Source organism: Balaenoptera ricei, chromosome 6, assembly GCF_028023285.1.
Source record: "Balaenoptera ricei isolate mBalRic1 chromosome 6, mBalRic1.hap2, whole genome shotgun sequence".
NCBI classification, from domain to species: domain Eukaryota; kingdom Metazoa; phylum Chordata; class Mammalia; order Artiodactyla; family Balaenopteridae; genus Balaenoptera; species Balaenoptera ricei.
The window spans coordinates 98919008-98945184 of NC_082644.1; the positions used below are offsets into that span (position 1 = coordinate 98919008).

General features: G+C 42.4%; 1 protein-coding gene across 1 annotated transcript; it reads right to left on the reverse strand.

Annotated features, from left to right (window-relative positions):
* Positions 1-5128: 5128 nt before the first annotated feature.
* Positions 5129-25111, reverse strand: FRRS1L (ferric chelate reductase 1 like). The gene is made up of 5 exons (XM_059926533.1): positions 24859-25111; positions 13145-13229; positions 10924-11062; positions 7282-7528; positions 5129-5301 (listed from the first exon to the last, which is right to left on the reverse strand). The coding sequence occupies exons 1-5, from the start codon at positions 25094-25096 to the stop codon at positions 5129-5131; spliced, it is 882 nt and encodes a 293-aa protein (XP_059782516.1). The 5' UTR covers positions 25097-25111.
* Positions 25112-26177: the final 1066 nt, after the last annotated feature.

The following is a 26177-nucleotide window of genomic DNA, read 5'->3' on the forward strand; positions in this document are numbered from 1 at the left end:
ACAAGAAATCTAATTAAATATAAAACATAGATAGGTTGCATCTACATGCCATTGACTCAGTTCACACTAGGCTTAGTTTCTTAACTTACGGTATAGAAAAGTCAAACTCAACAATGATACTTTATTTTATATGTTCTTAACAAGTCACAGAATGTTGAATGGAGGAGGCAAGGTTTAATAACGGATCCAGGAACCCTTTCTGCAAACGAAATTACTATAAACTTAAGGGTAGTTTGGCCTGTAATACATACAATGTTATATCTCTTGGGTTTTAAAGTATTTACAAGATCAGAAACAGAAACAATCCTGACAAAGACCTTCAAATGGCCATGGTATGTGTATATATAGGCATTTATGTATAAACACATACAGACCTCATCATGTATGCACAAATATATACACAAACACACTGAGAATAATCAAACTGTTCACCAAACATAACCAATTCTTTTTAGAGAACAATACAGTTATATACAGCAAAGTATTCACATCTCAGCATTTGACCTATTGCGGTGGTTCTCAAACATGTTTCCATTATGATACACAAGGTGATGCCATAGTCACATGAGTAAAACACTCCCATCCCGTGGATGTAACAGATTTAGATAATACTTAAAAATTGTCTAGAGGAAAATAAACTAGTCTGAACATTGTACAGTTGACCCTTGAACAACGTAAGTTTGAACTGTGCAGGTCCACTTATACATGGATTTTTTTCAATAGTAAATACTACAGTGCTACATGTAGTAAGGTTGGTTGCATCCTTGGACCATGTGACCATGGATAGGAGGAACCGTGGACATGGGAACCACATATTATGGAGGGCTTACTATAAATTATAGGTGGATTTTCCACTGCCTAGAGGGTCAGTGCCCCTAACACCATGTGATGTTTAAGGATCAACTGTAATCCACACCATGAAGAGCAACTGCACAGTGAAAGTAGTTCACGATTGGCACAGCTTAGATAAAATAAAACTGCTGCTTACCCAGCTCTGACTTTACTGACACCTCTTTCACATCAACTCTGGAAAATATATTAGAATGCAAATTCTAATGGGAATGCATTATCAAGATAACAATCCATCAATTATAATTTATTTTACAAACAAATTACTAATGTCGATATTTTTATAATTAACCAGTAATACATTATAATACATTACTCGCAGTGCCCTATACAATTGATCATGACACCTGGGCGTGCCTCTTAGCTGAGAGCAAGGGTAGGAAAACTGCAGTCCACAGGCCAAACCCAACCTGCTGCCTGTTTCTGTATGGTCTGCAAGCTAAGAATGGTTTTTATATTTAAAAAGTTTTTTTAATCTAAAGAAGAATATTTGTGACACGTAAAAGTTATATAAAATTCAAATTTGTGTCAATTAAGTTTTATTGGAACACAGCCATGCTCATTGGTTTACGTATCGTCTGCAACAGAGTTGAACAGCTAAGAGACTGCAAAGCCTAAAATATTTATCCATCCAGACCTTTACAGAAAAACTTTGCTGACCCATAGGCTAGGACTAAGAATAATACCTCTTAAGCACAAAATCCTGAATATAGACTGTAAACTTAATTACAGAAATAGTAGTAAAAAATATGTGGGATGGAAATCCATTCCTGAGTTGTCCAAACTTTCCGATTTCCTTGATGACAAAAGCCAACTTAAGATAATTAAATATGGCTCCTGCATTTTGTCTGAAATCATGTTTGCAAATTCATCTTTGAGACTACAGTGGAGCAAGAAAAGGGCATTGGACTCCAAGTTAGAAGACCTGGGTTTTAGGTAAGTCACTTTTAAAAATTAACTAAGACAAATACATTCTAGTCTTGTCCAACCTGTGTATTATTTTTTTAAACTACTAAATACACTAAAATGATGGGTAAAATAAAGAATCAAAATGTTTTTAAGAAGAGAAAAAGCTGATAGAAAGTAAAATGTACCCCTTTCCCCAAATATAACTATAAAAAGTCCTTCTATTCATTGTAAATTGCTAAAGGGGAGAAAAAGCACCCGTCTAATTTGAGTGTGGACAGTGGGTTCCATTTAATAAAAGTTTTAATGAATGTGCATGATGGAAATCACATCACCTCCCTAGGTCTCAGCTGCCCCTCTTTAAAATAAGTGCATTGGATAAAATGGCGTCTAAAGTCCTTGCCAACACTGGTAATTTATGCCAAATGCCTAGCCTCAGTTTCTTCATCTGTAAAATTGGACTAATAATAGAATCTACTGATTCTAATAATAGAATACTATGGTTGTTGTGAGGATTAAATGAGTTAATCCTTGTAAAGTGTTAAGAAAAGCACTAAATACATTTAGCAGACATTATTATTCTACTTACGCATTTACAAAAACACACTGGTTGGGTTTCTCCCCTGTAACAAGTACTATGTTAGAAAATGGAATACAGAGATAAAATAGAAGTTGATTCTCCTACATTATGTAAGAACGAATAAAATTGGAGTCTACAGAGTTTTAACTTCAGTATGTCTATAAATTGATGATTCTCTGGGATGACGGTTAAATGCTGTTCTGCATCCCTGGTCTGTTGAATTCCCATTTCTGAACAATGATTATTGTTAAAAATGTCAACTCTGTTTTACAGGGCAAAACAGCATTGTTACGAAAGATCTTTCGATTTATGTTTCAAGAGACAAAAGTTCAGTGTTTGCTAAAGAAGTGATCACAGGTCGAAGAATACAAAAAGGTTGGCCAGTCTAGCAATGTATATGGAATACAAGCTTTCTGGACCAAACTTGCCATGGGAGTAGAGTTTCGTTTATTTATTCATTCAACAAATGTTTGCTGGGTACCTACTATGCAGTCGTGTCTGTTATAAGGATCCGTAACAGGAAATGGTCCCTGCATTACGGAGTTAGCAGGGAGGACGAGCCAGCAATTACAGGAAAGTGTGATGAGTAAAATAATGGGGAAGCCGAGTGTGCTCTGGGAGCATTTGGCAGGGACCTGAACCTACTGATACTTAGTCCAGGAGACTGGAGGAAGAAACACTTACTCTGTGACCTGACAGGTGCATAGGAGTTCAGCAAGCCCAGGAAGTGGAGAATGTTTGGGCACAGGGAACGTCACGAGAGGTGAGAAAGCAGGTCTGAAGAACTGAGAGCAAGTCAGTCTTGCTGGGACAGAGCAAGGTGAGGAGTGGTGACAAAAGATGATATTGGAGGTAAACAAAGTGGTTTGCATTTCACACTAATGGAAATGAGAAATCGTTGAAAGTTCTAAGCACAAATATGCAAAACTGGTAATCCAAGGAAAAACAATTCATGAAACAATTAGCTTGACTTGAAATGTAAGCAGAAGGAAAATCCCTTAACTTATTCCTTCCCTGCCTGCTACAGAGACTAGCTCAAGTCTCGATTTAGTTTTAACCTATTTATGGCGGAAATATTATACACATGAGAGGATGAAATATAAAAATATTTGCTTTCTTATTTACAACGTGGGTGCCTGCATACTCAGTGTCCTCACTGCTACACAACCACTGTACCTTAGAAGGTGATGCACAGGCCATCCTCAGCCAAGGCTGGAGGGCTTGGTTATGAGTCAGGTGGAGCCAGGGACTTGAATCCGATGACTTGAGTTTGAATCCATCACTCGCTTGATGTCATTTCACCTCTGTCCACCTGCAATGAGGATTGTTTCTCCTACATCCCTTGGATGCACGCAGTAAATGTCACAGAATCTGGATGTTTTCCTTATTTTTGTTCAGTGCCAGAAGAATGTGAAAGCTTCCCCCATAGGAGAGGTGGCCTTTCACTTCTGACATGGATTCCAAGGATGGCATTAGAAATCACAGTCTCCAGTGTTGTTAATCACAAAAACCACAAAGTTGGAGCCAACTTTAAAGCAAAGGGGTGGGGAGTTGTGGGGGAGCAAGAAGACTCCAGAACTCTACAGTGGAAATGCCTCAGCAGCATAATTATACCCAGAGACTCTTTTCCTCTAAATGGGCTGTTAACTCAGTCAGTTGGAATAAAGGAACATTTGGGTTCCTTTGAAAAAAGAAAATGCATTAAGTCAAGACATTATTATAAATTATGCTGACTGCCAATCCAATTTACAAGTCTGAACATTTGAATGGATACTCTAAGTAAATTCACTTGATGGGTCATTTCGCATTTGCTAATTTAAAAAAAATGTCATCTTTAAAATGTTTCTACTCCAAATCTCCACAATCTCCAAAAATGCCTTGAATATTCAAGATGATTTGTCTATTATAATACACATTTAATCATACTCAATATACGGTGACTGACAACAGAATTAGCTGTAGCCACAAATAAACACCTTAATTTATTAAATACAGTGGTAGTAGAGTCCAAATTCTAACTTCTAAGAATGCCCATATTTTTTTTTATCATTAATATAATTTTACATCTTCAGGAACACTCACAGTTCCATTTCTAACCTTTCCAAGCAGCAAAAAAAAAATGTGTTCTTTTAGCTACTTACTAATCCAGAAGATACTTCAAATAAATATGAACCATTTTCATATCACTATTATCTCCTTCATTCTCCTCATTAGCTGTGTAAGTATCCAAATGCCTTCACGCTTTATGAAAATTTGAAAGTTCTTCTGCCTAAAAGGCTGACTGTGAACTTGGGCCATCCAGTGAAGTTCTCCTTAGTATTACTCCAAGTAACTCTCTTGAGCTGTAGTTGGAAGAGTAAAGGTTGTTTAGAGACATGGTTTCTATGCCTAGCTTTCTCTACCTTGCTATGTGTTATCTGACCAAGTAGCCAAGGCTACAAGGCACGAGAGTCATAAAAAGGGAGCCTTCCTGGGTCTCAAATCCCATTCAGTACGATGGCAATAATAATGTTCATCAAGCCAACTCAGAGATGTTGGGAAGCTCAAATAAGAAAACATATTTGAAAGTGAGTGCTTAGAAAAGTTTTAAGTACTTTCCCAAAGTATGGGGTCATTATTAAACAACCCTCTTCGCTTAGAAAAGAAACTTGCTCTTTCTTCCAGAAAGCTGAATCATATAAGTCTTTTTTTTTTTTTGTACATAATAGAAGCTAAAATTATACTGCATATTTTTTTAAAATATACTAAAGACTTTCTAATAATGCATTGAATCTGTTGGCTTTGCAGCTGTGGTTAAGGGGTTCCCATCAATAAGTAGAAGGTCAGGGCAACAATGAGAAGCAGACAGAATGGAGAGGAGAAGGTCTGATAGGCAGCTGATGGCATAAAAATGTCCTCATACTTGTAAATACTGACAACACGCTCTGAAGTCGGTGGTGAGTCTATATCATGTCGGGTGATGGAGCCTTTAAAGAGGAAAGAAATAAAAAGGAAGGGGCAATAGAAAAAAGGTACAGATTTAAAATGATACATGCAAACCACAGAAAAACTAAACTTCAAAGAACAAGAGCTACTATTTTTTTTTCCAAATATATTTTTTATGTATGGCTCATTAACCACTCCTGACCACATGGACTCCCTTGCAGATGGAAGTCTATGGGATATAAAGTGGTAGCCTGCCCAGGCCAGACCAGAGAGGGTGTGGTGTGCTGTGTGTCTGTATGTCTGCATGTCTGTCTGGCAGAGTGGTGTGGAATGGTACAGAAAGTAAGAGGATTAAGATACCAAACAAGTCTTTGGATGGGCAAAATTTTTGACCTGGTTAGAAGAGGAAAGAGGGGAAAGGCTGTATGCAAAGGCTGCTTAATAAGCTGAAATTGATAGGAAGGGCCTGACCTTTGGATTAACCCATATGAAATTTAGGAGACTAAGGCATATGAATTTAGAGCAAAGATCTCCTTGAAAATAGGGCTCAGAGTGAGGGTTTTTTAAGGTAAGATTTGCTAGAGAAGCTGTGTCCAACTGGACATGTCAAGCCCCTGCTGCAGTGTCCGTGCTGGCTCCTGTTAACACAAACCAAACTCCTCCGGCTGGCAAGAGTTTTTCTCTCAACTGGTCCCATTCACCTCTCCTCCCTAACCTCAATCATTGGTCACCTACATGAATTCCCAGGCTTAACTATGTACCTCCAATTCATACCTTTCTTGAGGGAAAGGCTAGATACAGCTACCAAGAGGCAGAACCAAACTCAAACCCAGAGTTTTAGATTCCAAATCCCATCATTTAAAATGAGTTCATTTCTCCAGCCTAAGACATAGTTTATTTCCCAGGGCATTGAAAGTACTCAAAGGTATAATTGTAGGTCCACTGTCGGTAACCTGGGAAATAAGCAAATGGAAAAGGTGTCACAAATCTGGAGGCATCCATATGTTTCCCCAACTAGAAACAGGCAAAAAAAAAAAAAGGTATAAAATCTCCAATCGATCAATGGGAACAATTTGAAGAGGAAAACAAGATCAGATTAGGCAACAGATAGTTGATGAGAAAGATGCAATTCCCAGAATGAGTTCTCATACAGGGACTGAGAACAGCTCACTTCCATCCTTGGTCAGGCCATCAGGCTGATGAACCAGGAGGAATGTTGTAGACACAGTGTAATTTGATTTTAGCAGCCTCTCAAAGGCCTCATGATATCCTTGGGTCACTGTTGGGGAAATGCTGAAGAGCCTTGCCGCCCAGAGTGAGGTCATCAGTGGACCAACTTGTTAGAAACGCAGAATCTCAGACCCACCCTAGACCTACTCAAAACTGCATTTTAACAATATAGCCAGGCAATCCCCATACACATTAAAATTTGAGGAGTAATGGGCTAAACAGTAGGATAATTTGGTAGATTTATGACCACCAGAATAGTCATAAAGTGAGTGTCAATCTCTAGAGAAGTCGCCAGAGGCCCTTTCCTGTTCAGTATTTTTCTATTTAGAGCATAGGAGTTAAGAGTACTCCCTGATTTTGAAGTCAGACAGATCTAGGTTTGAATTTCAGTTCTTCCATTAATTAGCTATATAGCCTTGAGCAAGTCCCTTAATCTCTCTAAAATGAGGATGATAATTCCTACAATTCTGGAGGACGTGGTGAGGAGTAAATGAGACCATTGTGAGAATGAGAGTCCACATACCATATACAGCAGACATATGATCTGTTTCATTAAGCACAGAGCTCATCATATACTATCCTGTATATCTTGCTCTAACTATGCATGTGCATAACTTGTCCATTTCTGTGTTCATGTGTGTAAGTCCATTATAGCATTCTGAAGGCAGAACATTCCTATCGTCTTTCTCTCTTATGTTAGGCAAGTGTTTATCACTCTCTCGCCCAGTAAGTAAGGACTACAATCACAGCAGTGTCTGATGTTTAATTCAGATACCAAAATGTAAGCTTACCCTGAATGGCTGGACCCCAAGCAAACAGATAATACCAACTTAAATGCAGATCAACAATCGTTTCATCTCTGGGAACGTTCACAGGCCGTTTAAATCTGCAGGTGACCCGATTATTCTCAAAAACTCCTTCTTCATCTCTGGCAGGGTTTCTCTGAATCTCCTTTGCCCACTGGCCTACGTTATAGAAGTGCTGTACGCGCACCCTGCCGTTGTCGTCGTGGACGCAGGCCATGACGTCGTCACCACCCTAACACGAAAGATGATGGAGAAAAAAGTCAAAGGTGTGTCTTTGGCAAACTTTTCTGCTAGAAAGAAATTGCACTCCGAAATATACGATCCATTAACTCTGTAATTGGAAGCCCCACCCCCCAAAATTGTTCTAAAAGCCATTAAAAATATTTAACCAGGGACTTCCCTGGCGGTCCAGTGGTTAAGACTTCACCTTCCAGTGCAGGGGGTGCAGGTTCGATCCCTGGTCAGGGAGCTAAGATCCCACATGCCTTGTGGCCAAAAAAACCAAAACATAAAACAGAAGCAATATTGTAACAAATTCAATAAAGACTTTAAAAATGATCCACATCAAAAAAAATCTTTAAAAAAAATCTTTAACCAAGTGACCAGAGTTTGTATCACCGTAGCTGACATCGAGTGCCTCCTAATGAGCCATTTAGAGAAGAATACATCACCAGCTCTCCAGCAGTCCTGCCGAAAACACAGACACTAACCTAATCATAAGCAAACAATCAGACAAACCTGAATGGAAGGTCATTCTACCAAAAAACTGGCCTGTAATCTTCAAAAGGGTCAATGTCATGAAAGACCAAAAGGAAAAGAAAAAAGAAAAGATAAGAAACTATTTCAAAATAAGTAAGACTAAAGATACATGACAGCTAATGGTGTTCCTAGACAGACTCCTGAGTCATAAAATAAAAATTTCTGCAAAGGGCAGTATTGGGACAAAGGGCAAATTTGAAAATGGACAAGTATATTTGATAATACTATTGTATCTATGTTAAACGTCCTGAATTTAATAAACTATATAATGAAAAAGAATGTCTTTGATCTTAGGAGATACCCACTTAAATATTTAGGGTTAAAGGGTCATGATATCTTCAATTTAACCTCCAAAGTTTCCAGAAAATAATAAAAATAGTAAGTAGTAGCAGCAGTCAGAGTTGTTGTAGTAGCAGCAGCAGTAAAGAGACCTAAAGCATATGTGGCAAATGTTATTGTTTGTGAAAAAGTGATAGTGGTGACAGTTCCACACCATGAATGTAACTGATGCCACTGAACTGAATACTTTAAAACGGTAAATTTTAGGTTATGTACGTTTTGCCACAATTAAAAAAGTTACCGTTTGGTGAATCTAGGTGAAACATATATACAGGAGTTTATGGTCCTATCCTTTTTTTTTTTTTTTTTATAAATTTATTTATTTTATTTATATATTTTTGGCTGTATTGGGTCTCCGTTGCTGCGCGCGGGCTTTTTCTAGTTGTGGCGAGAGGGGGCTACTCTTCGTTGCGGTGCACGGGCTTCTCATTGTGGTGGCTTCTCTCGTTGTGGAGCATGGGCTCTAGGCACACGAGCTTCAGTAGTTGTGGCATGCGGGCTCAGTAGTTGTGGCTCGTGGGCTCTAGAGCGCAGTCTCAGGAGTTGTGGCGCACGGGCTTAGTTGCTCCGCGGCATGTGGGATCTTCCCGGACCAGGGCTTGAACCCGTGTCCCCTGCATTGGCAGGCGGACTCCCAACCACTGCGCCACCAGGGAAGCCCTATGGTCCTATCCTTGCAGCTTGTCTGTAGGTTTAACATTTTCGTAAAAAACAAACCAAAAAAGTTATAGGTGTTCATCAGTTATAACAAATGTACTCTTCTGTGAGGGATGCTGATAATGGAGGAGGCTTTGCATGTATGTGTTGGGGGGGGGGGGTATATGGAAATCTTCTGTACCCTCTATTCAATTTTGCTGTGAACCTAAAACTGCTCTAAAAAATAAAATCTAACGAAGAAAACAGTAATGCATCATTTCAAAAAAAGTTAAAGGTTATTAAAAAGGGGTTCCATTTTGCTTTTCCTGTGCATCAGGTTTTGAAAAATTTTAAATCTGTGCTTCTTGGAGTAATAGGAGAAGAAAAGAGAGACCTATATGTTATTTTTTTTGAGACCTATACTTTAAAGGCCTCCAGATAGCAAAATGTCAAACATAAAATCTGAATGCTCCTCACTCGACCTCCCTCCTCTGAGCCCCCTAATCTTAACAGCTGCATCATGAGTGCAAATGCATTCCAGGACAAGAAATGGTCAATTGCACTGCAAGCCAGCTTCTGGGATGGCACACACCTGCTGTTTCTCCTATTGACCCTAAAGTAGGAGATAAGTGATATAAATGAGTATCCATGCCGTCTTACCAGGTGGACCCACTGTCTTACAGCCTGGACTGAGAAGTGCATTCTTCTAGTGACTCTCCAAGAACAAACTCACTGGAGCTCTGATTGCTTAGCCTGATCCCCTAGTCTCTTCTTACTGCCCACATACAACCTATGTCCAATCCACCAGCAAAGACTGTCAGCGTTACCTTCAAAACATATCTGAAATCTGAGCCCTTCCCACCACGCCTGCTGCCGTAACTCTGGTCTGAGCTGCCCTCCTCTCATTGGAAGAACCTCAAAACAGACCATGTGAAGAGAAGAAGCGTCTTGTAGAAAAAGCAGCAGCACACGCAAAGGTTCAAAGGCCTAAGAAAGTCTGGCTATTTGGGAAGCACCTTGGCACAGTGAATGGCAAATGTTGACGCTCCAGAGGAAAGAGGATGCAGCAGAGGCACAGACAGAAGCAGAGGTAAGGGATGGTCAGCTACCTGGGTTCCTGCCTGTTCCCGCTCACAGTCTTTTCTGAGGACCAGATGTGTTCTTGCCCATGCATACTGTGGAAGACTGAATCGTTGCACACAATTCTTCACTCCTCTTTTGTTATATTATGTACATACACCTTCACAAGGCTTCTTGCTAGAGGGAGTGTATTTCCCTGCCCCTTCATTCTGGGCTTGGCTGTGTGAATTACTTCAGGCAATGGAATATTATCAGCAGATGTGATGTGAACACAGGTTTGAAATAAGCTTGGATGGCTCTTGTGCTTCTGCCTCTGCCATGAGAAAAACACGCCTGAGTAGCTACTGGTTCCAGAATGATTAGAGAATACCTGAATCTAAGCCATGGCCTGGAGCCAAGCCCAGCTGAGTCCCAGCCAATCCACACACATGTGAGCAAGAAATAAATGCTTCCTGTTGTCAACCCTGTAGTTTTGGGGGCTCTCTTGCAGCAGTACTGTGGAAATAACTAATGAATACAGGTACCACGAGACACCTTGTATTCTCATAACCAACCCTTCCATCTCCGTTTAAGCTAGCTTGAATTTTTTTTTAACTTGTAATCAGAGAGCCGTAACTAGTATGATTGTTATAAGGATTTGATCAATTTACTTGCTTTACTTTGAAAAAGAAAATTAAATGCCAGAAATCGGCTTCTCCCATTTAAAAGTGGTGTCATAACTTAGGGAAACACAACCGTGCTCATTCTCTAAAGTCTAAAGTAGCACAGCAAACTAAAGAGAAAAATTAGCTTCTATCATGCTTTGTGTCTTACCATTTTCCTGTCTGAAGAGAATCCAACTGCTACCCAACCATCTGTGTCTGCACTCAGCTCAAATTCCACATCAGCCCCTATCATCCGGTAGCTGAGGAAGTAGTCACAGGTCTCTGCATTACAGCCCGGTTTGCCATATCTATAGGATATATCAAAACAGATATTACTGCTTCCTCAGCCACTTACTCAAAATACATTAACAGAACATCTGTGTGTCAGGCAGGACGCTAAGCAATATTAATAAATAAATTAGATCTTTGCTACCTGGGATCTCAAAACCCCAGTTTCACTCAGGAGAGACCATGGAGATGAACCGCTCCGCTTTATCTACCTGCAAACTGAGGTCCAGAGATGGGAAGGAACTTACCAAGTGAATCAAGCTGCAACAGGACTGAACCTGGGCCTCCAGGCCTAGCCAGGGTTCTCTACGTGTTATTAGAGTTTCTCAAATATTAATTATTACTGAATTATTTCTGCATCCCTTTTAGAGAAAAAAAATTCTCTGAGTTAATAATTTAAATAATTTAAATTACCAGTTCTTTTCACTTACAAATTTTCAATTAAACTACAAAAGTAAACTAACACAAATGGGCAAATTAAATACAGATTAAACTACAAAACCAGGAACTTTTAAATTCATAGCATTCACGTGATAAATGATGTCATTTCACTGAAAGCGACTTTCTGCTTACCTGCATGTAGTGTGTCTGACTGGACTCTGCAGGGTCTTTATTTTGAGCATGTTCTTACTACTAGACATGACTCCACTCCCCTCCACTTTTATCTATTTGAACTGCTCCACAACACTTACACATACAAGGCACCAAACAAATGCCTCATCTGGTATTCACTGGGCGCGAATGCATCATTTATTCATAAAATTTGCTTTTGCTCTATCGGACTACTTGGTGCTAATACAATTCAGACACTAAAGTATAGAGCACTGTAAGGTGGTTATCCAGATAACCAGATTATGCGTTTGTTAATCTGTTTAAGGAACATCACTGACATGAAAACATGAATTTAAATTTTCTTCCAGAGGACGTGTGGATCCTTTAAGGATCTGCAAGCCCTAGTTTTAGGAACACTGCTTTACACCGTTTTCAGAAACGACAGAAAATTGTAGCAACGGGTGGGATAATCTAAGCTCAGATGGAAGGTATCTAAAAGTACAGGATGCAAGGCTGCCAAGTATTGACGGAGGAGGGAGACAAGCAACATGCAGCTCTGCTGGCAGATACCCTGAGAAGCTGGCAGGAGGTGTAAGCTCAAGACCACAGGAACTGGGCTGAAAAACCTGAAAAGGGTGAGGAAAGCTAAAAGAGGCGTGAATGGGCCAGAAAGCAAGTCTCCCTGAAGCCAGCAGGGCACTAAAACGCCTTCCCTTCTCAAAAATATCCCCTAATCACCAGAATTATTCTTTGCTGGCTATCTTCCCCAATAATAGTATCACTGGATTTTTTTCAGATTCCTTAGAAATACACTTGTAATCCAAAGAAAATTCAAAACCCCCATGTTCAATTGTTTCTCCTTGAGCACTGAACCAAAAAAAAAAAAAAAATCAAAACATTCAGTGCAGTGGCCATCAAAATCTTTACTCAAGGAAAATTTGTTTTAGGAAATAAAGGATTCAAAGAAAAGGAGGCTTTCCCAACAAAGCACAGCTGTCTAGACGGGAGGCCCACTGTCTACACTACTGTTTTCTAGCTCCAGCCCATCACGTCTTGACAGAATACTACTAATAATCAGGCAGGAACTCACTAGATCTGAGACAACTAGCTAGACACAATAATCAATGCATAATGACTAGTTAGTATCATACAGCTACCCATAAGTCATGACTCTTGATTTGAAAAGGAACTGGGTCTTAGGCACATCTATTATTGCCTGTCCCATCCACACCCCTGCTGAATAAGCAGAGACATATTCTGTGTTATATGATTCTTTTTCATATAGCCAACTGGTTAGACACCTGAGCCAATGGCGTACAGTCATAAATGAAGAACTAGAGAAGAACGTTCTAGGGCCAACGGGCATGCTACAGCTCAAGGCTTGGAAGACTGAAACCTGGGGTGGTCATCAGAAACAAGCCGCGTCCCTGCTGAAGTTATGAGGGGTACAGGTCCCTGGTGAGAGTGAACTACATGCAATTTAAATACTACCTTGAGAAGTAAAATCAAAGTCTTGGCTTTAAAGTTATCCAACTCGCAGATCTACCAACCTAAAGCATCCCTTAGTTTTTCCACAGTCATCCACTTTGATTTTGGCAAATGGATCCACAGGAGGAGCAGTAGGGAAAGGGTAACCTGGCCAGTGAGAATAAATAATGGTTAGAAAATCCAGGAACAACGTTTCCAATGAGAAATGCTTCTTTTTAGTAGGTTGACTATTCTCTAGCGCATGCGTCTAGAAATGGTGAAGGCCTCAGAAAAGAGCTTTGTTGAAGCCTAATCACCCTTTTCATGAGGGGCAGGTAGGGGCACACATCTTTGAACCCAGCCTTACGTGTTAACTGAGAAAGGGCTTTTTCCTCATTTACAGGTAAGGAGCCTGAGGCACTGAAAGAGGGCATAATATCATACCCACTGGCTCACCACTGTCCCCCGAGAGTGTGAAAATCACAGTTTTATACAATACACATGTTCTAAGAGAAAAAATAAACGAAACATTTCTATATTTGATAGCAGAGGTTTTCCATTTATAACTATATGTTATAATAGGATTTTTCTGTTTCTCTGAAGTTCCATTTTCCATTAAGCTGTATAGAACATTTTATCTCACTAACTCTTTAAACACATCATTTCATGCATCTTTCTTAACATCATAATGCATTCAACCACACATCAAAGGAAAGCCTGCATTATGCTTCCAGTCTGTGACACAAATATTTTTCTTCTAGGCTGTTCACTCCCTGCACCACGTGTGATTCATCTTGTAGTCTCTGCCCAGCACAGTGCTTGACGCTGGACATTGAATGATTGTCAAATGAATAAATAAAATCACCCATAGATATTAGGCAGTGCAAATACACTTAAAAAAATTATTGGATTAGTTTTTCTTTTCTCACTATTCTGAAGTCCTTTCTTTGTGATTTGTAATTTTTTTAAATGAGGTTTTCTTTACTTTGTTTCATTAAATTATACTTTTTAAAAAAGCCAACAGCAGATGCAAACTATTACATTTAGAATGGATAAACAAGAAGGTCCTAATATATAGCACAGGAAACTATATTCAGTATCCTGTGATAAACCATAACGGAAAAGAATCTAAACAAAGAATGTCTATATGTGTATAACTGAGTCACTTTGCTGTACAGCAGAGATTAGCACGACATTGTAAATCAACTACACTTCGATAAAAAAAAAAAAGTCACCAGGCCACATTTTCCTGGTTCATATCTGTGCTCTATGGACAGTTCATCTCTACTACCCTAGATCTTGATCACATACTAAAGTACAGCCCTACCTTTTCACCATCTTTAAGTACTTGGGCCAGATGCATTACTTTTTCTATTTTCATGCTTATTTTATGCTAAGTCGTAAATCCCACTTAAGTCCTATAGACTGAGTCCCACCTTGGATGAGTTTTTTGTTTTTCTCTTACATTTATGGAGTTTGATGCTACTATGTTAAGCATCATCCTATATGTTCTTCCTCTTATTTCTCACTACAATGCTGTGGCTATTTTTCCTCAGAGTATTTATCCAGGAATGCAATGACTACTTATGTTTTTAAGGTTCTATAGGTGTCTGAAAAAGACAATCTCTTGTAACGTTGCTTCTGACTCAGGTTCACCATTTCCTTCCATCATCCTACTTCCTAGCATCTAGAATAATACATCAGCATATAGCAAATTTCCAGCTCAATAAATGCCAGTAATTATTACTATTGGATTATTATTACTATTAAATTTTTAAACCAGTGGGTAAGATCGTCTCTAGAAGAAGAATGGGTTTCTAAGCTCCAAATAAGAGCGAGTTTTGGAACAAAGCTCACTTATAAATGTATTGAACTAGTTTATTAATGTTGGTAAATGGCTTATTTCTCGGGGCTTTTCTAGCACTGATTTCCTATTTTATATGCTTCTAAATCTTGGAATGAGAACTTTTGTTGTCAAATGAATTTGGGCATCATTTAATAATATCACATTTTCTTCTCATTTTGTAAGATGTTTTGTTTTTTTAAAATATAAATTTATTTATTTATTTATTTATTTTTCACTGCACTGGGTCTTCATTGTTGCACGCAGGCTTTCTCTAGTTGTGGCGAGCCGGGGCTACTCTTCGTTGCGGTGCGCAGGCTTCTCATTGCGGTGGCTTCTCTTGTTGCAGAGCATGGGCTCTAGGCACACAGGCTCAGTAGTTGTGGCTCGCAGGCTCTAGAGCGCAAGCTCAGTAGCTGTGGCACACGGGCTTAGCTGCTCCGCGGCATGTGGGATCTTCCTGGACCAGGGCTCGAACCCATGTCCCCTGCACTGGCAAGCGGATTCTTAACCACTGTGCCACCAGGGAAGTCCCTGTAAGATGTTTTGTAATAAAGAATTTGATTGTTTTTTGTCCCTGGTTCCTGGGAGGGAGACTCTAAATCCTTGGAATTTCCCAATGGGTCTTTCTTATTCCTGAGCCCCTTGGGTTCACACCTGAGTTTATGCTAAGAGATAAGATGACTCAGAATGGGGACTGGTCACTAGAAAGATGAACCACGTAATTAGAGGTTTGGGGCTTTGAGCTAGCCCTGCCTCCAGGGAGGGGGTGAGGGGCTGGAGATTGAGTTCAATTCTGTAGCTAATGATTAAATCAACCATGCCTGGGTAATGAAACCCCAATAGAAACACTGGACATGGAAGCTCAGTGCAGCTTACTGGTGGTGAACACACTGATATGCCAGGACGGTGACAAGTCATGATTCCCTGGAGAGGAATCCTCTCCTTCCAGGACAGGACACAGAAACTGCATTCATGAGCCCCCCAGACTCTGCCCTGTGTGTGTCTTCATTGGCTGTTCCTGAGCTGTATCCTTGATACTAAAACTGTTATTGTGTGTACAGCCCATTCCTGAATCCTTTGAGACGTTCTAGTTAATTATAGAACCCAAGGGGGGTTGTGAGTGGCCCCTGGATTGGTAGCCAGTTGGTCTGAAGTGAGGCTAGTCTTGTTGTGGACCATGCCCTTTAACCTGTGGGGTCATTAGTGCCAGAACTGAATTTCAAGACACCAACTGGGGTTGGTATCAAAATATAAGCAAAGCAATATTATGTATTTTTTTTCCTGAAATTAAATGATCTCACTATTTGGAATAAAATAAGTTTGGACCACATGCCAATATTTAAGCTCCTGTATCTCAGCTACAACCCAGCCTCTACAGCCAGCTGTAGGATGGGCTAGTACTCTGCAAACCACATCTCTCCTTTGCCAGCTGGCTAGGTTCTGCCAAAAGAAAACATTAAAGGGAGGTTGGGAGGCAGGAGGAGGGAAAGACCATTTGTTCCTGTTTGATTGCTGTCCAATATGCAAGTCCTCAGCAACTCTACTTCATCCTTGCATTGGCAGTCGGTTTGAGTTTACAGCTTTTTTCTAGACTCCCAGGACCAGCCTCTTCAAAGGAACCAGCATCAGCTGGGCAGACAGCCCATTCTCAGAGGATGGGCTGAACCTCTGGGGTGGGGGTGGGAGTGGGAGGTCCCTTGTCTGACCTCTTGGTTCTCACAACAAGCCCTTCTCTCTGCTCCCTCAGCCCCAGGGCCGGCAGCCGCTTCCCAAAGTGACTTTCTCTGAGCTCCCTTTTTGCTTCTGCAGTCCCCTCAATACCTTTTCAGACAGCTCCCTGGGCTGGTTATCCTGTTTTAAAAAGCCTAAAAAATTGGTCTCTGTCTTTCTGACTGAACCTTGATGGGTAGAGACTAAGTGTATTAATCCTTGAATAGCAATACAATGTAAATGTTTGTAAAAAACCGTATCTTATTAGCAGTTATCAACTTGAAGCCTAGAGAATAAAGGTATTCAATCGGATCTGTTTCACATGCACTGTACAATTTTATTGGAAAATTATTTTGATTGTAGAATTTTAATTTTTAAATACCCTAGGTACACAGAATTAATGATATTTCTTGATTTATGGAACACTCCGTTGTATGGATATACCACATTTTTTTATCCATTCAGGGGCTGACAGACATTTGGGTTGTTTCTGCTTTGGGGCTATTATGAATAATGCTGCCATGAACATCTGTGTACATATGTTTTTGTGTGAACATATGTTTTCAGTTCTCTTGGAATAGAATTGCTGTGTCATATGTTAACTCTACATTTAACTTTGTGAGGAACTATCAAATTATTTTCCAAAGCAGCTACACTGTTTTACATTCTTACCAGCAATGTACTGTGGGGGGGGGGGGTTGGGGGGAGGTCCTTTTTTTTTTTTTTTTTAATTATAGCCATCCTAGTGGGTGTTAAGTGGTATCTCATTATGATTTTGATTTGCATTTCCTTAATGACTAATGATGTTGAGTATCTTTTCATGTGCTTATTGGCTATTTGTATATCTTCTTTGGAGAAATGTCTATTTAGAGCCTTTCTCCATGTTTTTTTGTTTTTTTTTTTTTTTTAAATGTGTTTTTCAATTTTTTTTTTTTTTTTAAAGTTACATTTAGTTGCCTTGGAAATATATTTATTTATTTTATTTTATTTTTGACTGTGTTGGGTCTTCGGTTCGTGCGAGGGCTTTCTCTAGTTGCGGCAAGCGGGGGCCACTCTTCATCGCGGTGCGGGGACCACTCTTCATCGCGGTGCGGGGACCACTCTTCATCGCGGTGCGCGGGCCTTTCACTATCGCGGCCCCTCCCGTTGCGGGGCACAGGCTCAGTAGTTGTGGCTCACGGGCCCAGCTGCTCCGTGGCATGTGGGATCTTCCCAGACCAGGGCTCGAACCCGTGTCCCCTGCATTAGCAGGCAGATTCTCAACCACTGCGCCACCAGGGAAGCCCTCTCCATGTTTTAATAGGGTAGGCTGTCTTTTTATTATTGAGTTGTAATGTATTAGCTTTTTAATCTCTGCTATGTCTAGGGTTACTTCTCCCTTTTTTCATTCCTAATATTATTTGTCTTCTCTCTTTTTCTCCTTATCAATCTTGCCAGAATCCTATTGTGAGAGTTAATTTTATGTGTCAACTTGGCTAGGCCAGGTGCCCAGATATGTGGTCAAACATTATTCTGGATGTTTCTGTGAGACTGGTTTTGGATGAGATAAACATTTAACATTTTATATCAGTGGACTCTGAGTAAAGCAGATTGCCCTCCATAATGTAGGTGGGCCTCATCCCCAGCTGGACAGAACAAAAAGACTGACCTTCCCCAAGCAAGAGTGAATTCTGTGGCAGATGGCCTTCAGACTTGAACTATAACATCGGCTCTCTCCTGGGTCTCCAGCCTGCCAACCCGCCCTGCAGATTCTGGACTTGCCAACCTCCAAAATTGTGTGAACCAACTCCTTAAAATAAACTTCTCTCTCTCTGTCTCTCATCTATATATACATACACATCCTATTGGTTGTGTCTCTCTGGATAACACTGACTAATACATGTATCTACTTCATTCATATTTTCAAAGAATCACTTCTGGCTTTTTTGATCCTCTTTAGTGAATATTTGGTTTCTATTTCATTAAATTCTGCTATTTCGTTATTTCTTTCCTCCTACTTTCCTTAGAGTTTTTCTTTCTCTAACGTCACAATTCTTTGGCACTTCTCGTTTTCTTATATCAACGTTTAAGCCCAACAATCAACTGCCTCCAGGGGTTTCTGCCTGGACATTCCACAAGCAAAACAATTCCAGATGCCCAACACTGAGCTCCTCCACCTCCAGATGCCCTTCCTCCTATGTTTTCTATCTTAGTGAAGAATCCCACCACCCACCGCCAGTCTCCCAACCCTGAAACCCTAGATTCCTCCACCTGGAACATTTCCTCCGGTCACCATTCCTTTCATTCCCATCCTGAAACATAAGCCTGCCTCTTGGCTATTGCACCACCTCTTATCTGATTCCCCCACTTCCCTTCTAATTCTTCCACCAGCGCCAGGTTTCTAAAACAGAAATCAGATCTTGTCACAACGCTATTTGAAGACCTTTACTGACCTCTCCCCACCCCCTCCTATCTCTCGTACACTCGTCTTCCTTAGTCCTGAGATGTATGCATCAGACATCCAGCCATTCAGGTTCTCCTTTTCCCCTTAGCTTTGTCCATGCTCCCACTTTTCTTTTCTATAGAAGTATAAGTTGATTTAGAATGTTGTTGCTCCCACTTTTTTATTACTGGTTTTTGGTGGTTTTGTTTGTTTGTTCCTTTCCCTCCACTTTCCATTTTAGTGCTTTCTTTCTCTTTATCGAAAATTAAAATTTGGATGGGCTTCCCTGGTGGCGCAGTGGTTGAGAATCTGCCTGCCAATGCAGGGGACACGGGTTCGAGCCCTGGTCTGGGAAGATCCCACATGCCGCGGAGCAACTGGGCCCGTGAGCCACAATTACTAAGCCTGCGCATCTGGAGCCTGTGCTCCTCAACAAGAGAGGCCGCGATAGTGAGAGGCCCGTGCACCGTGATGAAGAGTGGCCCCCGCTTGCCACAACTAGAGAAAGCCCTCGCACAGAAACGAAGACCCAACACAGCCATAAAATAAAAAATAAATTAATTAATTAATTAAAAAAAAAATTTGGACGAAGACCAAATAATATTGGTTTGAGGCAAAAAAAAACATTTTTTTCCTCCTTACCTTTCCTTCTTCTCACATGTGCCCTGTAAACCCCTCCAATAACTGTTCTGTTTTGGAGAATTAAAGCCATTTTTTCCTCCCTTCAAGAGGCACTTATTTTCTTGGTTCATTTCTCCAGGTTCTCAACATGCTTTTGTGGTTTCCATTCTTGTCTAACTCGCAGCCACTATCTGTTCCTCTTTTGCAATCCCTTGAGCCTGTTTCGCCATACTCCACTGGGTGGGTAATGGCTTCTGGTTTGCTATTTATTGCTTCTAATTAACTGCTTGGATCACAGCCCTCAGGTATTAATTTGGTACTTAATTCCTTGAAGTTTTAACCAGAAATTATCTGTTCAAATCTCTGAGAGCTACTGCATCAGCCTATTTCTCTTTCTGGACTGCCTGAATTGTTTCTGCTTATCGGAACCATATAGTGAAGCGAAAATGTCACGGGACTTTGTAAAATGGAACATTCCACCCACGTGGAGCCCATTTAGCAAAGCTTTCATCATGGCACTCCACCACTCAGGAACCTGCAGTTCCCAACTGACTACCCCATCAATTCCAAGCCCCTCTTTTCAAGTTTGCCCATAAAAATGCCCCATCCCGCCTGTTCCACTGCATTTCCTAGCACATGTGTTTAGAAGAGAGGTCCACAGGGACCCGCTCTTCTAAACATGCTGGACACCTCGCACCACCTTATCCATAAAGTCAATCAACAACAAACCCACGCGGTTCTCTGCTACTTTCTAGCTGTGTGACTTTAGCTACAATATTTAAACTTTCTGGGGGTCAGTTTCCTTAACTCTAAAGTGGGAATAGCAGTAGTATCTAAGTCAGAGTGTTGCTATAAAGATTAAAGTTAATATGGGTAAGGTACTTAGGACAGTGGCTGGCACACAGTAAGCACTTAATAAAAGTTAGCTTCAGTTAGTGCTACTATTGGGTTAGAGTCATGGATATGAACTAGATGTAGATTATTTACCTTTAAATTATTTACCTTTTCTGTGATTTGTTTTGGTTTTATTCTCCCGCCCAAAAACTATATATATATATGCTGTTTCTACTTTGTCACTGAACAAGGTGATACTATCTTTGTTCAAACCAAAGTACAAATGAAGAGATACTATAAATGAAAAAAAAAAGTGTGCATGTGCCTCTGTGTGTGTGTTGAGGGGGGGGTCTTTTTATTCTCAGTACATATATATGCACCACAGGGGAAAAGCATCCCAAATGTTGATATGTATGGTGATGAGTTATGCATCCACATACAATACACAGTAGACGCAGGAAGAATATAGGCAGATGAAGGAATTCCTGCCCTTCCCCCCAAGCTCTGTTCTTCTCTGTACTGCTTTACTAGCTCTTTCCCAAGATGGGAAAAATTGTGGTCAGAACTCAATGCTCAGAAACTCATCGATGGGGTCATGTTTTACAAGTGGTCAGACTACTATGCCTTAAAGATAAGCAACCTTGAACGGTGTTCCTTTTTTCCTTCCTAGGTAGGGTATGGCCCAAGGGCAAGCCAGCTACCATCATCCAAGTGGCTGGCTGATGAGTCTCAGGGCTTGCTCCGCAGACCTGGTCTATAAATTCTAGCAGCAAGGAAAAGGGAGCTGCAGGCTTCACTTGGGACTTAACCCTAAGCCAACACCCAACTCAATTGTTTTCAGAGAACCCGAAGAATAGGAGGTTTGCCCATAATCAGGTGGTAATCTGTTTTATATTCGACTGTTGTTCTGAATATACAGATTCTGGCTTGAGAACCTCAAGGGTAAGAGGTATGAGTGACAGGAGTCAAGCACCAAGAACGTATCCAAACTGTTAACCATAGAGAGCACAGAGGGTCACAGCACGGTTAGACAGTGTGCTCTGGGAGAATATCTTGCCTAATGGCAGGGAATGGGAGGAGAAAAGCAGAGAAGCCCTCTGAAAGAGGTAGCAATTGAGCTGGGACGGTAAGGATGAGGAGTATAGGCTAAGACAGTGGGAACCCCCAAGAATTCTGAAAACTAGCATCATTAAACCAAAATAGAATTTAAATGAAAAAAAATGAATATGTTAGGGGGTGATGAGAAACATCAAATCAGCCAGTGTTCAGTCTGCGGCCTGAGGGTCTTGGGCAACCTGGACACTGGAGAAATGGTCTCTGGACGAGGCGGGTAATGGTCACTGGGCTCAACCAGAGTTTCAGGGAATTCTCCATGCCCACCCCCATTATTCTAATTCCCTTTTTCTGATTTCATACTACTGGGCTACTTTTTCATTAAAAATTCAGTTTGTCGGCAACTTTGAACCTGAGAAGGGGGTACCCTGCATAGAGAAAACAGCCCAATCACTAGAAAAAGACAACCCCACTTGTACTGATAGAAAGATAGAATAGTTTAAAGGTACTATTTCTACCTCTTCATTTGCCACTTCCTCCAAAATCAACTGGGCTCCCTCCTTCCTTCTCCACTGAATTCATCCCAGGAAAATCCACCCATTACCTCTCATTTCCTGAATCCATCAACTATTTTAAGTCTTCACTGGGCCTCCCCATGGCATGGGACACTCTTCCTGATGCCTTTTTCCTTCATCTCCTGGGTGGGAAACCATTCTGAGACATTTCCTGGTTCTGCTTCTCCATCTCTGGCAGTACCCTTTTAAGGCAGTGTCATTGATTATTTCTAAGGATCTTGGGAAAGTCTCTACTCAGGACCCACAAGGCTAAAGCCTAGGCCCAGGGTAATCTAGTAGACGTGCTTCCCCTGGGAGGCTCACCCCACAAACATCCCCACTAGCACCCACCAGATGGTTGTAGGATCAGCCTTTGAAGATAAGTGAAAGGATCAGAGAGAAGAGTAGAACGGACAGTGAAAGCTCAGAGTGAGGGAAAGGAAGGAGTGAGAGATGGTTGTAAATGAAAGTTGGGTCAGACAGAAAATTCCAGATAAAGGAGCTGAAGCTTCACCCAGGGAGTAGGTTGGAACCATTGCAGATTTTTGAGGGTTAGAGCCAGGCTTCAGGTTGTATGTGCAGAATGGGTGAGAGTGCCAAGCAGACAAACTAGAGATTTGTACACATATCACAGACCCTGTTACCCCTGTAGGGTCACCTCACCTAAGTGCCCTCCCCCTTTTGTCTCACCAAAGTCTCTCACACTTCCTGGTTCAACTCTATAAAGCTTTCCTTTGGGCTGCAGCCCACCTGATGTCCATGTTCATAAAAGCACCTGGACTATACAACTAACTTCATTCTCTCTATATATACAAACTGACATAGAATCTGACCTTGTTCTCCATTTGTTAGGTGCATGTGCCCAATGAGAATATAATTTCTCATGTGCCACCTCTGAGTCACCTGGCTGTGTGCTAGGCTATGAATAACTACGTATTACATGCTTTCAAAAAGAGATGGATTTTGTACTATTTATTCTTTTATAGAGTGACAGATTCTACTTCTGCTTGTTGTTCCCCTACTCTGCCCCTGCATTCTTTCCTTCTCCCTGGCCACATGGCTGCCCAGATAGAAGACTCTACTTTGCAGCCTCCCTTGCAGCTAGGTCATGTAATTAGGTTCTCGCCAAGGGAATGTGAGTAGCAGTGATTTGTGCAACCAGCCTAAAAGGTAATTGTCCTGAACTCCCTCTCTTTCTCCTTTCCTCAAGCTTGAACAAAGACGTGCAAGCAACCTGACTTCCACACAGATGAGGACAAAGCCTTAGAGGGTGGGGGAACAACATCAGGGAAAGAATCTAGGTCCTTGAATGACCTTGTGGAACAGAGCTGGACCACCTGCCCAGACCAGCCAGATTCAAGTGAGAGAAAAATAAACTATCTTATTTAAGCCACTGTATGTTGGGGTCCCTGTTTCAGCAGTTAAGCATCTACCCAACTAATATATTTCCCCAAATCCATTTCTCCATATAATACAGTAAGTCCAGCTTTAGAATTGGGCAGATTACTTCCCAGATAAAGGCTACATTTCCCAGCCTCCTCTGCACTTATGTGTGACCATATGACTAGGTTGTGGCTAATGAAGTGTAAGTAGAATTGTTACATGGGCCTTCTGAGCAATCTCCTTATAAAGTAGTCAGTGACCTTCTTCCCACTTCCTCTTTCCCACGGTCTGGAAAGTGAATGTAATGGCTGGAGATGAAGCAGCCATTTTGGGCCATGAAGTTACATTCTAAGAGTTGTGAAGAAGCAGAAGACCAGGATTAGTGTCTCCGATGACCAGTTTTAGATGGCCGACTTCTAGATTTCTTTACGTGACAGAGGAACTTCTATCTTATTTAAGCTATTAATGTTTGTTTGTTGTAGGTAGCTAAACCTAATCTTAAGTAACAGATACATCCAGCATCATATCATCTGCTGGGACACACAACATTTCAAAGCCCAACTTGATTCTTGGATATTCCTCTTAGCAGAAGAAAAGGAAAATCACTTTCCAAATTGCGGAAGTAAGAGGCCAGTTTCCATTCCTTCTGAAGAAAATCAGCTTGGCTTTTGTGCTCACTGAAATACTGCCTCTACAGGGAGGTCATTGAGGGACAAACCCCCTGTCTCTGGGCCCACCAAGCCCCAACAATGGTGGCTCACACTAGGGACACATGACGTGGGAAAACAGTAAAGAAGTGGGATGGAAGTGGGGAAAGAGATGTGACCCAGCTCTCATGGGCAGGGCAGTGAGCACGAACACAACGCTGAGCTTGGGACACTAGCCACTGCAAATTTAGGTCCATCCAGACAGGGAGGAAATAAGGCAACATTTCTCTTTAAGTTGGGATTTCCCACCAGCTGCTCTTATCTCACACACGCTAGGCCAGATGGCAGTCTCCTCCCTTACCACCCCCTACCCCAATCCCTGACAGAGACAGAGAGTGGAGGCCAGATGCTGAAAACTGGGGGAGCCTAGACTCAGCCCCACCTGTCCGCGGCTTCGCAGGACTTGGCTGACCACCTGCCTCTCCCGGCCTCAGTCTCCCCACCTGTAAAGCCAGCAGCGGGTGGAAGGCGCTGACAGCTCTTGGGACCACTTGTCCAGGCGGATGGGGAGTGGGAGCCACGCGCTCCCCGTCCGGGCCTCGGCCGTGCCGGCGCCGCCTCCATTCGCATCCTAACCAATTGCCCGCCCCCGCCCCCGCTTCCTGCCGCCTCCGGCCCCCGTCCCGGGTCTCCGCTCCCGCAGCCCCTCATCCTCCCGCAGCCTCACCCTCCTCGGACAGGTAGCGTAGGTCGTAGAACTCCCCCGCGAAGGTGCCGTAGGAGGAGTCGTGGCGCGGCACCGCCTCGTCGGAGCCCGAGTCCCCCCGCGCGCGGCCCCGGGGCCCCCGGCCCCCGGCGCCCGCGCCGTCGTCCGCGGGGCTGGCGGCACAGGCGACGGGCCCGGCCAGCAGCAGCAAGAGCAGCGGCGCCCAGGCCCCCGGGCGCTGCCGGCGCGGCCGCGCCATCGCTATCCACGGATCCCGCAGCCAGGCCGCTCGGGCCGCAGCAGGGGCGCCGCGGGCGCTGGGCCGGGACTGCGCGGCCGCCGCCGCCGCCGCCAGCACGCGTCCGCCCCCTCCCGCAGCCCGCGCAGCCGCGGAGCCGCCCGCACCCGCGGCCTCCCAGGCTCGGTCTGCGCATCCTCGCTCGCGCCAGAAGCCTCCCCTTCTTCCTAGCATCGTCTACTCGTCGCCTGAACTCTCTTTCTCTGCCTCCGTTCTTTCTCCCATTTCTCCTCCCTCCCTCCACGAGTCTCTCACAGACACAGATTTGGCCCTTCTACCCTCTTGCTGCTACTCAGAAAGTGGTCCACGGAGCAGCGGCATCCCCAGAGGCCAGCATGTTAGCATCTCTAATCTCGGGCCCCACGGCAGACACGTGACTCAGGATGCATTTTATCCCCGGGAGACCCCAGTATACGTTCACATGTAAGAAGTGCTCCCCGGAGGGTTCACCCTGAACACACCTTGTCAGAGTCACTGCTTCCCCCACCTTGTTCCAGCACTTTTTGGTTTATATAAAGCACTTACTATATCCATTACTTCTTGGGATCATCACTGAAAAAGTTGAAATTGCAAGATCCGCACTTTATAGATAGGTAAACCGAGGTCCTTAGGGCCACTTTAAACATAGGTAAACCGAGGTCCGAGGTCCTTAGGGTCTAGCTTCCCGAGGGAAACTAGAACCCAGCTCTTTGGGCTGGATTCACATAGATTTTTGGCGTGTGCAGTCAGCAGAGGCTGCAGGTGCCCTTGCGTAACGTGCCCCCTTCCACACCAGGCAACTGGTTTACTGGTTTCCCCACAGTGAGCAGGTACAGGCCTGGGCAGGCCCAGACCGTGGAATTCCCGACTTTCCCAAATCCATTCCTGCCGCTTGCAGTTCAGTTCCGGTTGTTTACTCAGCCATTCATTCATTCATTCACACCAAGCACTTAACTACATGCCAGGCCTTTCCAAATGATGGCTTTGGAGTGATAACACATTCAAACTGCTAAGCTGTTTTCCGCTAGAAAACATGGAGACGATTCTTTTTATGCTAGTATTG